The sequence below is a fragment of the Vipera berus genome (genome assembly GCF_964194415.1).
Source record: "Vipera berus genome assembly, chromosome: 10".
NCBI lineage: Eukaryota > Metazoa > Chordata > Lepidosauria > Squamata > Viperidae > Vipera > Vipera berus.
The window spans coordinates 6,505,591-6,523,081 of record NC_138213.1 but is presented as its reverse complement, the minus strand read 5'-3'; the positions used below and the strand labels follow the sequence as shown (position 1 = coordinate 6,523,081).

The 17,491-nt window shown below is 43.5% G+C and overlaps 1 protein-coding gene across 1 annotated transcript in view; it reads right to left on the bottom strand.

Moving 5' to 3' along the window:
- Positions 1-1,949: 1,949 nt before the first annotated feature.
- The window catches only part of LOC308672606 (ATP-binding cassette sub-family C member 12-like), a gene marked incomplete at both ends in the record, with an annotated part of 44,708 nt that continues 29,166 nt past the window's right edge, over positions 1,950-17,491 (bottom strand). Inside the window, 9 exons of the mRNA XM_081335650.1 lie at positions 1,950-2,075; positions 2,917-3,081; positions 5,298-5,411; positions 8,019-8,097; positions 10,538-10,697; positions 12,210-12,399; positions 14,166-14,255; positions 15,570-15,756; positions 16,873-17,010. Of these exons, the coding sequence (XP_081191776.1) occupies positions 1,950-2,075; positions 2,917-3,081; positions 5,298-5,411; positions 8,019-8,097; positions 10,538-10,697; positions 12,210-12,399; positions 14,166-14,255; positions 15,570-15,756; positions 16,873-17,010 (1,249 nt within the window). The remainder of the gene's footprint in view (positions 2,076-2,916; positions 3,082-5,297; positions 5,412-8,018; positions 8,098-10,537; positions 10,698-12,209; positions 12,400-14,165; positions 14,256-15,569; positions 15,757-16,872; positions 17,011-17,491) is intronic.

The window sequence follows — 17,491 nt, the reverse complement described above, 5'->3', positions numbered from 1 at the left end:
TGTTAGTTATTCAAAGGCAGCCTCTGGTACGCTGTTCATGCTAAAAAGAAACAAAAGGAGTTGCCGAATAGTAATGGTAGTAGTAGTAGTAGTAATATACTGACATTTAAAGCCAGATATGAATGTAGGAATATTATTTGTACACAATAAAATGGCAATGAGTTAGCAATCTGGGGGCAGTAAAACCATGGGAACAAGCAAATATTAATTAAATGGCTATATTTATCCTTCCCAATAGGACTGTTTGTGATTCCGTACGAATAGCGGAAAGATAAATCAGCTTTGCCAGGTAAAAGAGTTCCCTGTAAAAACTAACAATCGAGGTCATGCTTATGACTGTTTCCTTACCCTATTTACAATGAAGATCTTGTGTTTATTAGCAACGCAGCTGTTTATAATAATCTAATCCAATCCAATCCAATATAATCTAATCTCATCGAGAATACAGGGAATCTTCGATTTACAACAGTTCATTTAGTGGCTGGTCCAAGTTACAACAAACACTGCAAAAAGGGACTTATGACCGTTTTGCACACTTACTACCGTTGCAACATCCCCGGGGTCACGTGATCAAAATTCAGACAATTGGCAACTGACTCGCAGTTATGACGATCGCAATGTCCCGGCATCACGTGATCAACGGGGGAAACCAGATTCGCTTAACAACCGAGTTACTAACTTGACCACTGCAGTGATTCACTTAACAATGGCGGCAAGAGAGGTCGTCAAATGGGGCAAAACTCATTTAAGAAATGTCTCGCTTAGCAACAAGAGATTTGTGACTCAATTGCGACTCAACCTGTAAGAGAGGTTTGTATGTTATCAGGCCCAATTCAGCCATTGGAACACTGTTCTACAATTCATGGATTGCAAGGAGGCTTTTACACATACTAAATGTTTTGATTAGTTTTGGTTATAAGGCCTGGGAGATTTAAAACCTCCACCTGGATCGTGCCTGTCTCCTTTTATTATTGGATGCACCAAAAGCTAGAGATAAGAACTACTTCCTGCAATTCGGCCGAGCTGCTTAAATTTAAGCCTCACTGAAGTCAGTGAATCAGACTCTCTAAGACGGTACAAGATTGCCACCCAGGATACGGATGCTTCCTTCAAGAAAAAGTCTGCATTTCTGGCTTTGTTTTGAAGGTGATAATGGTCGTTAATTGTGCAAAGTGCCATGGAAAGACACCTGATCGGCATCACAAGACAAGATAGGAAGACCTGCACTTGGATTGGAGAACAAATACGATGCGATCAAGGAAGGGAGTAAAAGAATTGAAATGGAAATGGGCCGGTCACAAAGCAAGAAGAACTGATGGCAGACGGACCAAGGCAGTCACAGAATGGGTCCCACTTGATCAAGAGAGACCTAGAACAAGATGGATCGATGGCATCAGCAAGTATGGCGGGCCCACTTTGGCGCAAGTAAGCTCAAGACCGTATCGTTTGGGAACATGAGGAAGAGGCCTTCATCCTGCAGTGGACAGACAATGGTTAGGATGATGAATTGTAATTAAGCTCTGCTAAGGTCAACGAGACTTTAGTTGGAACCAACTACATTTGCAGTTGGTTATACTAGAATACATTCAAGTCTAATGGATTGCAAATGTTCCAGTATTCAGGTTTTCATCCCACCCTTGGTCTGGAGATCAATGTATCAGAGAAGCATTTGTTTCTTTGCACACGAAACGGTGGCTCCTTTTATTTTTGACACGCCAAACACAAGATGAAAGCAGCCCGTTGGACACACCGCTCATGGTGCTTCTTTCCATGTTCCTTGGCACGTTCTCTGTTTTAATGGCCTGCTTCATGCCAGCTTCAGAACTCACCAAGCAGAAGGGGATCAACGGTGGAAAGTTACAATATCTGTGGACAGGCTGGGTGAGTTCAGCATGAATTCTCCATTGACTGCCTTTCTCCCTGCAATGCCTCAGTTGTCCAAAGCCCACCTAGAAAGTGCTGATGCTGTTGCGGCTGCTAGTGGTGGTGGTCTTGCCTTCCTCTTCTGGGAGATTTCCTGGCAAATCTAAACTGGGATGTTTGAAAATCTCTTCCGGCTTGCCAAAAGTAACTACCTGCAAATAATCAGGAATGAAACATAAGAAATGTCAGATGCATTAGCAAATGTCAAGTATGAAGCAAGCGTACGGTGAGTTCCCTGCATGCATTTCCCATCACCTAAAAGTTGTCTTGAGGAAGGAGAATAAGGATGAGAGGGGGAAGAATCCAGAAGGGCTCAGTAAGAGAAAACAGTTGACTTGTTCTGAGCCTTCACTGTGGATTGGGTTTGCCCTGGGTGCCCCTTTATTGTAGGATGCTTTCTAAAGTAGGACTCATGATTGGGAATATGTGCAATCTGCCATAGATTCCCATCTCTCTGGGGTCCTTGGCACTCTCTGAGCTTGGTTGTTTTCTTGCAAACATTTCATTACCCAACTTTGTAACATTATCAGTGCTAGAAGGCAGTGGAGTTTGTAGAGAGGAGGAGGAGGAGGAGGAGGAGGAGGAGGAGGAGGAGAAAAGGGATGCAGGGTCATTGGTGTTCTCTAAGCTTGGTTGTTTTCTTGCAGATGTTTCATTACCCAACTAGATAACCTCATCAGGGCTAGCTTCCTATCTCTTTACTTCAGGTTAAGATTGTTTGAATTCATTTTTGTATTTCCCCTCCTAATATTATTTGGGTGTCTACTGGGGTGTTGGTTATGAATAAACTGCATTTCACCCTTTCCCCTATATTGTTTACTTAAGAGAGAGAGAGAGAAAAATCATTTTCCCTTTTCCGCAAAATGAATCCTTATTGTTAAAAAAGGACCCCAAAGAATTCCTTTCTGAAAATAATCCCAACGTCCAATACATCAGTTACTTGATGAGCTGGGTCTTCTTAGAGTTTGTTTGTTTGTTCTCCCGGTTCAATACCTTGCCTTTATCCATCACCAAAATGCGGTCACACTCTTTAATGGTGTTTAAGCGATGTGCTATTGTCAAGACTGTGCAGTTTACAAGTGCTTCTTGGTTGGCCCTCTGAATCTGCGTATCTGTCTCAGAATCCATAGAAGCGGTGGCTTCGTCAAGGAGGATAATCTGCGGGGAGAATTCACACAGGTTGGGCAGTGGTCTTCTTTTGCTACAAGGGCAAGTAAGGGAAAGTAAACGAGTGTTTTTGCACACAAAAGTAGCCAAGGCAACTCGCCAACTGGAGGGCTGATGTGCAAAGATGGTCTTACAATTATTGTCTATGGAAATTCTCAGTCATCCAGGTCATGACTGTCCCAAGGGCGCTTTTCCAAAAGGCAACGGGACTTTGTTTTTCCTTGAAGACGTTTCGCTTCTCATCCAAGAAGCTTCTTCAGTTCTGACTGAATGGTGGAGGATGGAAGGATTTATAGTCCTTGCAGTCATCTGTTCGTTAGCACTTTTTCCGAGAGTTGTGGAAGCCCCTTGGAGGTTTATCTGTGCCCTCAAGGTCACCTGGATAGTGTTAGAGTGAATAATTAAACACCCATTTGCACGATTCGGGTGACCCCGAGGACACAGATAAACCTCTAAGTGGCCTCCAGGACTCTCAGAAAGAGTGCTAACGACCAGATGACTACAAGGAATATAAATGCTTCCATCCTCCACCATTCAGGCAGAACTGAAGAAGCTTCTGGGATGAGAAGTGAAACATCCTCAAGGACAAACAAAGTCCAGTTGCCTTTTGAAAAAGCACCTTTGGGTTTTACAATGACTGTAATGCATTGATGAACTGCGGTTGGCTTAGTTTGGAATTAAGGTCCTGTGTGAACCTAGACATATTAACATGTGCAGATGACACACGTTGCACAAACAAAGATAACTGCGGTTTATTCCAATACCCCTAAATATTGTGTTGTGTGAATCAAGGCTTTGTTGTTGGTGTTGGTTTTCAAATACGTTTTTGACTTAATAACAGAATAACAGTGTTGGAAGGGGACCTTGGAGGTCTTCTAGTCCAACCCCTGCTCAGACAGGAAATCCTATACTGTTTCAGACAAATGGTTGTCCAATCTCTTCATCTGGAGATTGTCTGGAGTACTTTTCTTGGTAAGGTTTTTCAGAGGTGGCTTGCCATTGCCTTCTTCCTAGGGTGGAGAGAAAGTGACTGGCCTAAGGTCAGCCAGCTGGTTTTGTGCCCAAGGCTGGACTAGAACTCAGACAGTCTCCTGGCTTCTAGACTGGTGCCTTCAGAACTGCAACATACTGGCTCTAGTGCAGGGGTCCCCAACCCCCGGTCCGTGGATTGATACTGGGCCACGGCGTGCCAGCAACTGATCCACATAAACAAGCAAAGCCCCATCCGTGGGATGCAGGCAGCACCCAAAATCACACACACTCCAGTCCACGGAAAAACCTCTCTCCATGGAACCGGTCCCTGGTGCCCAAAAGGTTCGGGGCCTCTGCTCTAATGAATCAAGGCTGCAAATGTCCTAAACAAAACATTCCTGGCTTTGCTTAGCAAAGACAGAAGCAGCTCTTTGGGCTGTGCAAAGAGTCTCCTGTTTCCTGGAATAACCTGGCCAGGGATCTCTGCCTATGATCATGTGTACGCACCCAAGTGGAGTACCAGAAATGGAACAATCCATTGTTTCTGTAGAGATCTCTCTCCTTTTCAATGTGCTCATGAACCCTTCCGGTAATTAAAATATTATGCGTGGACGTTCCTCCGGGCAGGCAGTTCTAAGATCATTCATAAAGATTTCAGCAATAATATATATGCATATTTACACTGGATGATGTTCTATAGATTTGAGAGAAGCCATAAGGGCTTTACAGCGTGGTAGACAACAAAAATGTCAGAAGAAATATTTTTGGAACGAAAAGCAGGATGCCAAGCAGAGATACAGAGTAAGCCTGTTGTTCCTTAGAGCCTATTTAACCAAACAAATATTTGGATTCCTTATTAACAAGATCAGGCAGGTAGAGCTGGTGTTTTTTGCAAGCGGAGAGGGCCTGCTGGCCCTTTAAACAACAGCACCATCTTCCATATGAATAAAGAACAGCAGTTCCGGGGACAGCAATGGCCAGAAAGGGAGCAGAACCAGGCCTTTTGAATAGACCAGAATTGGTTGGAATAGAGGCAGGACTGTTCCACATGACCAGATGAACAAAATAAAATAAAAACATGATTATGGCAGCGTTGGAACTGCCGTGTAATTTAAACAGTCCGTCATCAACTGTAAAACTAGCTGAAAATGCAGACTGAACAACCTGTTAGCTTCGAGAGACTCTCAAGGGTTCAAGACCAGCCGGAATAAAGTCAGATCCCGGCAGGAACTCACTTTTGAGTTTCGCAGGAGGGCTCTTGCCAGAGACAGCAGCTGTCGTTCCCCCACTGAAAAATTTTCCCCGTTTTCCACCACTTCTGCCTCCAGCTTTCCTGGCAGTTTGGAAACCTAAAGCAAGGGGGAGGGGGGGAGGGAAAGGAAAATGCCCCTTAGCTGAAACGTTCTCTTTGATGCTCACAATAGTTGAAGGCGGATGTAAATGGAGCGTGCGGTAAGTGATGCAAATGCTGGGAGACAGGCAAGGGGGAAGGCACAAGAGAGAGAGAGAGAGAGAGAGAGAGAGAGAGAGAGAGAGAGAGAGAGAGAGAGAGAGAGAGAGAGAGAGAGAGAGAGAGAGAGAGAGAGAGAGAGAGAGAAATGGTCCATGTAACGTTTTGCAGGGCAACCAACATCTAGGGATTGGGGACACCTTTTTTCTCCAACAAATAATCTCCATTTGATGGTGAAATATTATAGAATAAGTAGATAAACTTGGTTCATTTCTTAGGAAGGTGAACAGTTGTCATAAAATTTGCCTTCTGGTGTTAAAGGATCCAATGATAGATAACTTGTTTGAATCTATCTATCTATCTATCTATCTATCTATCTATCTATCTATCTATCTATCTATCTATCTTATCTATCTATCTATCTATCTATCTATCTATCTATCTATCTATCTATCTATCTCTATATTTATATCTTTATCAATCTATATCTCTATCTATCTATCTATCTATCTATCTATCTATCTATCTATCTATCTATCATCTATCTATCTATCTATCTATCTATCTATCTATCTATCTATCTCTATATTTATATCTTTATCAATCTATATCTGTATCTATCTATCATCTATCTATCTATCTATCTATCTATCTATCTATCTATCTATCTATCTATCTATCTATCTATCTATCTATCTATCTATCTATCTATCTATCTATCTATCTATCTATCTATCTATCTATCTAATCTCTATATTTATTTATTTATTTATTTATTTATTTATTAGTTTTTATAAACCGCCCTTCTCCCGAGGGACTCGGGGCGGTGTACAGAGGAAGGAATGTATACAGATTGAACAATAAATAATAAGAAACACTAATGAAAACAAACTGGGACCCCAATTAACGCTATCATGCCAGGCCAGACTGCTGGAACAGGAAAGTTTTTAAGTCGCGACGGAAGGTACGGAGGTCAGGGGCCATCCGGATTTCGGTTGGTAAGCTGTTCCAGAGGGCTGGCGCACCTACTGAGAATGCCCTCCCCCTGGGGGCCACCAGCCGACATTCCTTGAGCGGTGGCACCCTGAGGAGGCCCTCTCTGTGGGAGCGCACAGGACGGTGGGGTGCTGACATTGGCAGAAGGTGCTCCCGTAGGTAGTCCGGACCCATGCCATGTAGGGCTTTGTATGTCATTGTTAGCACCTTGAACTTCACACGGAAGGCAACCGGAAGCCAGTGCAGCGCACGGAGGAGAGGTGTGATATGGGAGTATCGGGAGGCTCCCAAGAGTGTCCGTGCCGCCGCACTTTGCACCAGTTGAAGCTTCCGAGTGGATCTCAAGGGCAGCCCCATGTAGAGAGCGTTACAATAGTCTAGGCGAGAGGTCACAAGGGCATGGGTGACTGTACGTAAGGAATCCAGGTCCAGATAAGGCCGTAGTTGGCGAACTAGTCGAACCCGGGAGAAGGCCCCCTTGGTCACAGCTCCTATGTGGTCTTCCAGGGAGAGCTGCGAGTCTAGGAGGACACCCAGGTTGCGGGCCCTATCAACAGGTGGAAGTAACTTGTCCCCAATGTTAAGCAGTGGGACGTTCCGAATATCCTGGCTTGCCGGTACGTACAGCCATTCAGTCTTGTCCGGGTTCAGTTGAAGCCTGTTTCTCCCCATCCATTCCCGGACCGCTTTCAGGCAGCGGGACATCATGTCGAGGGCATCACTGATATTGTTTGGAGTTGAGATAAAAAGCTGGGTGTCATCAGCATACTGATGGTACCCTACTCCAAAACTGCGAATGATCTCACCCAGCGGTTTCATGTAGATGTTGAACAGGAGAGGCGAGAGGACCGACCCCTGAGGGACTCCGCAAGCGAGAGGCCTCGGGGTCGACCTCTGTCCCCCTGTCAGCACCGACTGCGAGCGACCCTGGAGAAAGGAGGAGAACCAACGCAGAACCGTGCCTCCCACTCCCAGTCCCCTGAGGCGTCGCAGCAAGATACCATGGTCGATGGTATCGAAAGCCGCCGAGAGGTCTAATAAGACTAGGACAGAGGAATGGCCCCTGTCCCGGGCTCTCCAGAGATCATTCATCAGAGCGACCAATGCCGTCTCCGTGCTGTAGCCCGGCCTGAAACCCGATTGGTACGGGTCTAGATAAACCGCTTCATCCAGGATCTGAGGAAGTTGGTGCGCCACCACGCTCTCAACAACCTTCGCAAGGAAGCGAAGATTGGAGACTGGACGAAAGTTATTCAAAGAGGATGGGTTTATATCTTTATCTATCTGTATCTATATCTATAGATATATTATACAGATTCAGAAATACCTGTATCTGTATCTATATACCCCTCTCTTTCTCTTTCTGTCTCTATCTATTGTCTCTCCATCCATCTTTATGTCTATCGATATTATCCCTATCTCTAATGATCTATTGACCTACTCATTCCACGTGTGGTCTTTCTTTTTATAACCAGCAGATCATAATGCGGTGTCAAAAACACAAACATACCTTGTCCTTCATAAACGTTTGGTTCAGAACTTGCCAAATTTGATCGTCAGTGTAGTTAAGAAAAGGATCTAGGTTGTACCTGCAAGGTAGGAATCGGTTGCAAAGAAATAAATTGTGCACACCAAGGAAAACATAACTCTAGCATTAGTAGTAGGCTGTCCCAGTGCTCATGATTATTTTGCAAATCAGGCTAAATGTAGAGAGGTGGAATCAAACTCTACTAAGAAGGTTCCAGAAGTAGAATCTTTGGATGGCTGAAGTTGGAAGAATCCATTCACTTGTGTCCGACTCTTGGCGATTGTATGGGACAGGTCTCTCCACATCTTCTGATCTTCCACTACTTCTTTGAGTTGTTCTATGCCAGGTGTAGGCAACCTTGGTTCTTTTATGACTTGTGGACTTTAACTTCCAGAATTCCTGAACCCGCATGGCTCAGCTTGGAAACTCTCCCTTTCCCCTCAGCATGGCTGGCTCAGGAATTCTGGGAGTTGAAGTCCATGAGTCATAAAAGAGCCAAGGTTGCCTACCCCTGTTCTATGCTCTGGCTGGTGTCAGCTAGGCTATTTGGTAAATTAATATACAACATTGCCTCTATTTTTTCCCCCACTTATGCTGAACATACTTCAGAGAAACCCATTCTTGATGGAAGTCAAAAGAGATAATGTACCCTTGCATCCCACCTACCCCCCAAAAAATCAAACCACCAAGTTTCCAATCCTTTGTTATTGCTGAGAGTGAGTGCTTGCAATCTTGCGGCCTTCCACGATATGTTTCATCAAGATAGTGAAAACAATCTTATGTCCCAATATGGTTGGTTTGAGTTGAAATAGGCCTTTTAGGGCAAAGCAGCTACGAACCCTGGTTTAGCATCAGTTGATCCAGTAGCAATCATTCATGGAATTAGCAGCAGGATGTGGCTTCACCCAGCATTAAATTCCCTAAGCCACCTTCTGGCTTAACGTGGTGATGAATCTATTGGCTGTGTTTGCATATAATATAATGGAGAACTGTGTGGGATGAGTTTTCATAACCATCCCAGCAAAAAGGGAGGAAGACCAATAAGCCCAGGGGATAAAGACCATTACAAGGCTTGGCCCTCTCCCAATTTAATCAACGGAGTCATTATAACTCACAACGCAGGAGAGTCTCTGCCATAAGGTGGTAAGACTAGCAATGATTAGACCCAGGACCTGGTTTTCATTGGCCCAGGCCCAGGGATTGTGTGGGTGTAATGGAGAGCGGAAACAAATGGAAAGAGATAAATGGAGTATTAAGGGAGTAGGAGGTTCAAAATAGGTTTCTCGGTTCTGGAAAAGAACAAAGCAAAAGGGAAAAATTAATTCAAAATAAGCCTGCCTTCTCCTTGTTTGGTGTAGGATCTACTGGAAAGAAACCCTGGCAGGCCTGACAAATTCGACTGCAGGGAGTCCTTGACTTACAACAGTGGTTGTTCAAAGTTACAACGGCACTGAAAAAAGTGATTTATGACCGTTTTCCACACTTACGACCGTTGCAGCACCCCCCAGGGTGACCTGACCAAAATTCGAACACTTGGCAATTGGTTCCTATTTATGACAGTTGGGACGTTCTGGGGTCACGTGATGCCCTTTTGCGACCTTCTTCCAAGCAAAGTCAACGGGGAAGCTAGATTCGCTTAGCAACCATGTCACTAACTTGAGAACTGCACTGATCCGCTTAACCGTGCCAAGAAAGGTTGCAAATTGGGTCAGAACTCACTAACAGCTGTCCCGCTTAGCAACAGAAAAGTTGAGCTCAATTGTGGTCATAAGTCAAGGATTACCCTCCTGCCAGGGAAATTACTTCTGTACCCTTTAGTTTTCTCCTTGCCTTCTTGAAAAGGGCTAAGATGGAGTGTCATCCCAAGGACCCAGAGAAGATACAAATGCACTTATAATAAAAATGATTCGAGAGTTTGGCTCGTAAAAGATAAGAGACGAAATAGCAGTCAGTTGAGGAGTCCTTAGGTGCAAATAACGAATCACACAGGGCCATCATTTGTAGCCTGTCTGTGTAGTCACCCTACTTTGTAATCCAGAGATCATCAGTCCTTTGGATTCCTTTTTAAAAGAGGGCCTGGAAACTTTCATTAGCGGTCTGCTTTTGCTTTGGCAGGAAATCTAAAGGTAATGGAATCTCTGAAGATTTTACTTGGCTAGTCATTACCGACTCTAGGGGGGCACTGTTTATCTCCGTTTCAAGGCCATTGAGTCAGCACTGCCGGAAGACTTTTCCATGGGTCCTATGGTCACGGAGCACTTTTTCTTCCCACCAAAGTGGTACCTATTTATCTACTCGCATTTGCATGCTTTCAAACTGTTAGGTCAGCTGGAGCTAGGATGGGAACTCACCCCGTTGCATGGCGCTGGGTCTTGAACCTGGACTGCCAGTTTTCCAGCTGATAAACCCAGTGTCTTAATTACTGAGCCACTTCACTGCCCCTCCCCCCCCCCCAAAAAAATAAACAGCAGGAAAGGTTAATGGATAATGGCAACGGCTACCTTATTGTACCTACAAACAGAACCGGATCCTGCGGGATGATGGACAGCTTTGAACGTAAAGATTCCAGGCTAATGCTGCAGGAGTCAATCCCATCAATGATGATGGTGCCAGATGTTGGTTCCACGAGTCGAAACAGAGCACTCCCCAACGAGGACTTTCCTGCAAGATTTGAACAATGCCAACCTGGGTCCCTTTTAAATGAGCTTTCCCCCATCATTTTAAAAATCTGCCAGGCCAAAGATGCCGGCATCCGAGGGCCAAGAAATATTTTTCTGGAAATCTAGTGCAAGAGAATTTAGATTCTACACCGCAAAACTTAGGGTATCCCAAAAAGTCTCGGTGCAGGCTTGAGCTTTAAAAGCTTCACATTTTAGTGAAGCTTTCAAAGCTTAAAAATGGCACTATACCTTCTGGGACACTCTGTTTGTGTTACTAGGATTAGAAAGGATAAACTGGATGTGGCAAAATATTTGATTAAAGAAACTTCCGATCTTGGAACAGGCTGTGTCCACCCTCAGAATGGGTCTGTTTTGAGTTTTTAAAAAAGTCTATTCTTTCAAGGTTGGATTATTCCATGATGGAAATTTTTTTTGCAGATCTCTATGATGCAAGATGACCTTGAGGAAGCCACTTTCTTCTCGAAAGTAATAAGAGAGCATTTTTCCTCTGCCATCAGGGATGTTTCTTGGAGGAGGCAATACGTTTTTCTACTTCTGTATAGCCCGGGATGTGTTGACCCAAGCTTTCTTCCCTCCTTGTTTTCCACTGGATCAGGGGTCTCCAGCCTTGGCTACTTTAAGACTTGTGGACTGGGGAACTCATGGAGTTGAAGTCCACAAGGCTTAAAGTTGGCAAGTTTGGAAGTCCCTGCATTAGAAAAAGTACAGCAAGAACACAGATTCAAAAGATTTGGGAACCAAAGAGAGAGAGAGAGAAAGGGGGAGGGAGGGAGGGAGGGAGACAGAGGGGGGGTGGGGGGGAAGGAGGGAGGGAGAGAGAAAGGGGGAGGGAGGGAGAGGGAGAGGGAGAGAGAGAGGGGTGAGGGGGAAGGAGGGAGGGGGAGAGAGAGAGAAAAAGGGGAGGGAGGGAGAGGGAGGGGGTGAGGGGGAAGGAGAGGGAGGGAGAGGGAGAGAGAGAGAGAGAGAGGGAGAGAGAGGGGTGAGGGGGAAGGAGGGAGGGGGAGAGAGAGAGAGAAAGGAGGAGGGAGGGAGAGGGAGAGGGAGAGGGAGGGAGAGAGAGAGAGAGAGAGAATAAACCTGAACAACCGGATAAATTTGTCTGAAGGCTTGTAGAAGTGCAGCTGGCCCCAAATATCACCACTTTAAATGAATTTAAACTGAATCCGATAGATTCAGGTTAACTCAAATTCTCACCCGTCTCACCTGCTACTTACTTTCTGAGCTCTTCCTCCTGTCTCCCAAGGTCATTCTCACATACCATTACAAAACCAAAGGATGCCATACCTTCCCTTGGTAAAAGTAAGAACTGGATCTAGGACAAAATTGTTTTTTTTTTAATTGTTCCGCCAGTTCAGGTTAAAAAAGTTATTTATTCCCTTTCTTGGTCTTTCCAATGCCTGCCCATTTACTCCCATATCTTGAGTGAACCATAAAGAAACAGGCATTTCATTATCTGTATGACGTACAAAGCAATCGATAGAATAGGTTGTACCTGAACCGGTCCTGCCAATGATCCCGATTTTTTCTTTAGCGTGAATGTGGATGTTGATGTCATGGAGGACGGTGGGAGTGTTTTCTCGGTATTTCATCTGATAGTTCTTAAAAATGATTTCCCCCTTATCGGGCCAGTCTGGGGGAGGGATGACCCCTGGAGGGGTCTTTGATCCCTCTGGGGTGCATTTCTGAAGGAAACAAAGAAAGAGCATCTGGAATCTGTATCCGTCAGAACCAAAGTTACGGATGCTTAATCCTACTTTTATTATCAAGTTTCCGTAACGGAATATTGCAAATCTGAATGCATGTCTTCCCTCTCCTCCTTTATCTTCAGGAGAAGTAGGGAACATCAAAGGTGAGGTGCTTTCTTAGTTTTATTATTTTTTTTAAATTTTACATTCAGATATTTGTGAAGCAATACAGTACAGTGGTTGGGTAATCAAAGGTAAACAATAGCAAATAACAAGTTATTTGTAAATAGCTCAAGTTGCATCAACAAAGATTCCCTCTCCGATTCCCTTAGTTATAACATAATCAAATTAATCAAATTAATACATTTCTGATGGTGGCCTAGTCAATTAAAAGAATTTTCAATATATTTTCACTTATACATACCAATGTCCTGTTTTTAAGTTTTACCTAATTGCAATAGAATATTCTAGAATAGTCTGTGCTATATAAAAGAAAACTTAATTTTTGGGTAACCCTCATTTCCCTATTTCAATAAAAAGTAATTATCCTGTCTACAAAAGTTACATTGTTCATTTCAAAACATTCTTATTTTTTACAAGTAAATTCTATTTGTCATCTTAACAATTCACTAATTATTAGAAAAATATCTTTTGTTATATCTTTCCAAATTCTATAATATGCATCGATTCTAATAGCCAACTTTCCTTTACCTAAAGAGCCTTGGTGGAGCAGTGGGCTAATGCCTCCTTAAGTAACACCAGCTGCCTGCCATTAGTGCAGGTTCGAGTCCCACCAGGCTCAAGGTTGACTCGGCCTTCCATCCTTCCGAGGTAGGTAAAATGAGGACCCAGATTGTTGGGGGCAATTAAGCTGACTTTGTAATAATGCCGCTTGGGGTGTGTGTGAAAGCCCTAACAAGCAGGCATATACATAGAATGAAGGCTACTGCTAAGCTTGTAAGCCGCCCTGAGTCTTCGGAGAAGGGCAGGATATAAATGGAATTAAAATAAAATAAATAAAATAAATATAAAATCAATTTATATCTATATCATTACAACTAATATATTCTATATGTCATCTTAATAGTTCATCAATGATTAATATACTGTCTTTTATTATATCATTCCAGATTCTATAATATAGTTCAGAGTTATATTCTAAAAGCTTAATTTTGTTTTCCCTTACACAAAAAAGGTGCTTTCTTAATTTACATTTCTGCTTTCGACACAAATTTCTTTTGTTTGACCGCTTTCTTATTTGGGCCTTTTTCCTTCTGTTTCCCAAGATTTTGCTATTGCCCATTTAGGGTATCATAGTTAGCGAGCAATTGGAATTACCAGAAATTGGACATTTTCATAAATTGAGGCTGAAACTGTTTGTTGTAATTTATGGCATTGATCCAAGAGACATTTTAAAAATAATGTTCGGGGGATAAATTTATGAAAAAGAACCCCCCCCCAAAATAAAAAAATAACCCAGTTCTCTTTCACCTAAGATTTAAAACCGATGTTTGGTATAATTATAGCAGAGGATACTTGACATTTGAGTCACTCTCAGTTATAAGAAGAAATGGGAAATTAGATTTATAAACTAGTAAATGCCAATTCAGTACTGAGTCTACGCCAGCATTTCAACCAACTTCTATTGATTTATGCCTTCATGTTCTCTGGATTTCTGCAAATCTTATTTTTGGGCTTGGGGGTGCACGAAAAGCGAAATGGAAATCTCGACATTCATTTCTCTGATGAGGAACGTTTCTTACCAAAATGTATTCTGTTATCTGCTCCACAGAAGTAAATCTGGCTTGTACTTCGATGCACGATCTCACACATACTTGAAGAAGCCCACTCAGCTAGAGAAAACAATGGGGGAAAGAGAGAGCAGAGGAAAGTTGACTATAGAGAGAGATCTTTTGAAAGGACAAATCCAATCAGTTCCAGCACAGTTACATAGGCATCTGGTACAAACAAACCACAGTACCGTAGACTTGCATGAACAGGCAGCATACATATGTGGCCTCAATGAATAAACCAGGAATGAATTTAAAAGATTAGAGAAATTCATGATGGATAAGCCTATCAGTAGTTACCATTCAAAAATCCCATTTCACAAGTTGGCAATCTCTTGACTCGTACTGTGGGCAAACAGTAGCCAGGATGCTGCTGTACACCTGTCCTGTTTAAGACATTCTGACAACTGTTATGGAACCAGACTACTAGATAAATGCAGAGCTGATCCAACTTGGAACTTCTCATCTTCTGAAATTCACGTGAATGTGATTAGGAATTTCCTTTTTGGAAATGTGCTGGAAGGGTAGATCAACTCTTGACCATGACTGTCCAATCTCTTCTTAAAATTATCTCCAGTGTTGGAGCACCCACAGATTCTGGAGGCAAGTCGTTCCACTGATATTTTTTTAACTGTCAGGAAATTTCTCCTTTGTTCTAGGTTGGTTCTCTCCTTGATTAGTTTCCATCCATTGTTTCTTTTCCTGCCTTCTGGTACTTTGGAGAATAATAGGTTGACACCCCCCCCCCCTTTTCTTTGTGGCAGCCCCTCTAATATTGGGACACTGCTATCATATCACCTCTAGTCCTTCTTTTCATGAAACTAGACATATCCAATTCCAGCAAACATTCTTTATATGTTTTAGCCTCCAGTCCCCGAATCATCTTTGTTGCTCTTCTCTGCACTCTTTCTAGGGTCTCGACATTTTTTTTCCTTACAAATATCTTACAAGTAACAGCAGCTCACCTGTGGCAGATCTTTTGCTTATCCCTTTACATTTTTTAGTGTCATTCATATGTTGTTCAATACAGGATTGGCCCTACTCTTGGGCCAGGACAGGATGAAGCCATGATATCAAAGGACACAGCAGCTTCCCCCAAATAAGCGATAAATGTTTTCAAGACTCACAAGAGTGTAGTAAGGTGATAGGGGAGAAAGTGTTCTACCACAGACGTGGGCATATGTCAGACTTGCAGGAGTTTACATTGTTTTGTGTTTCTGTGTGTGATATTTTTAATTGGTATCCTGAGACTCACCATATGGAGACAACTGCACAAGATTGTGCTCCGTGAATGTTTTTAACAATCCGCTTTGGGACTGCAATAATATGCATTTGAAAAACGAGATGAGCTTAGGATGGGAAAACACGGGTTTTTACCTGGAGAGAATAAGATAGAGCCAAGCCTTTTTCTGCAGTACTGATAGAAGAATGGCTGAGGACCACACACAGGGCTACAATCAACGTCATGAAGCTCATGAGAATATCTGTCCTCAGTGCAAACCATCGTAGTGCATAGTTAAACATAATGAAATGGTTTGAGTTTTCATTATTCAAGACCCTAAAACTGAAACGAAAGTAAGAATGAGTTGTTCAATAGTTGTCTTGCATTGATAGAAGAGAATATTTGTAGCTCAGGGTTGAACTCTCCTTGGTGCTCTTTGAGCTTGGTGGTTAGGTAACATCATCAGTGCTAGAAGGGAGTAGGATTTGCTCTCTGTTTATATATAAGTGACTGGCCCAGTCAGTAATGGTAGGAATATTCCTGGTAGTTCCTTGATATTCTTGCTGGTTCCACCAAGAATATTCCCACCAACACTCATAGGGGGCAAGTGAGGAACCTTAAGAGGTGACAGTGTTATCTTCAGCAGGCTGGTGATGAACTGCACAAATTAACAGTCAGGAGGAAGAGGAGAAGAAGAAGAGAGAGGAGGAGAAGGAGGAGATGAAGGAAGAGGACGAGGAGATGAAAGAGGAAGAGGAGAAAGAGAAAGAGGAGATGGAGGAAGAGGAAGAGAGGAGGAGATGGAGAAGGAGGAGGAGGAGGAGGAGGAGGAGGAATGAACCTTTACTGAGGCACATGCACACAGTGAATGTTATGTCAAGGTTTTATCACCCTTCTAGCTATCGCCTCTTTCCAGTGGTAATTCCTGAGCCAGCCATGCTGAGGAGAAATGGAGAGGTTTCCAAGCTGAGCCATGCTGGCTCAGGAATTCTGGGAGTTGAAGTCCACGAGTCATAAAAGAGCCAAGGTTGCCTACCCCTGGGTTAGAGGCTTTTTCAGTGAGCCTCAGATTCTGCCATAAATTGCCAGAAGGCTTGAATGTTCAATTCTGTTGCTTTAGAAACCAGATCTTAAGAATAGTTTAATGGTCGCAAAAGAATATAAAGTGCTCTCAGGGGGGTGGGGTGGTTCATATACGGCTGCACTTAGGGACAATCCTGAGAATCCACAGGGCAATCAGAGAGCTTTCCTGCAGCTCAGCATTTTCTGCAAATGGAAAACCCTTGGATATCTCCCACTTAGGCAGCACAATAGCAGAGTGGCTTCATCAATTTCACGGCAGGTACAAGATAGGTGCTCAGGTGGAAAGTAGTAAAACAACTGTACTTAAAGAGAGTGGAGAGGTGGGTAGTGAAAGAAAAAGAAAAAACCAGCATGATTTGGGCCCAGGAAACTTACCGATTTATGTAGTCCTCTGTCTTGTTGAAGGCACGGATGGTACTAAGACCTTGGATTGAAGAGGTGATCAAACACAACCACAGAGATCGGCTGATGTTCTCAATTCGTTTGAGGTCTTGGATGGTGTTCTGAAAAATACTGTAATGGAATGCACAATCACGTGCCCCACTATATATGCAGAGTGGGAGGAGGTGGGATCTGTTGCTATGCGATCAACCAGCTCCCTTGTGCTGTTTTCCCATTGGGGCCCGAGGCCAAGTGGCAGAGCCAAGTCTTGAGGGTCTTATGAAAGGATAGGAGGGTAGAGGCCAACCTCACATCAGGGGGGAGGGAAAGATATTCTGTAACAGCAGAGAAGGCCCTCCTTCTGGACCTCAACAGCTGGAATAATCAGGCCGATGGGACCCGCATCGTGCCTCCTCTGACAGCATGAGTGGGACAGGTGAATCCCAGTGGAATGAGGCAGTCCCTCAAGTAACCTGGCCATATGCCATGAAAGGCTTTAAAGGTGATCACCAACACTTTGAATTGCACCCTTAAGCAGACTGGCAACCAATGCAGCTCAGGGAGTTGTAGGGCCCCCCAAAACTGCCCATGCCTAACTGCATAAGTTGGTCCC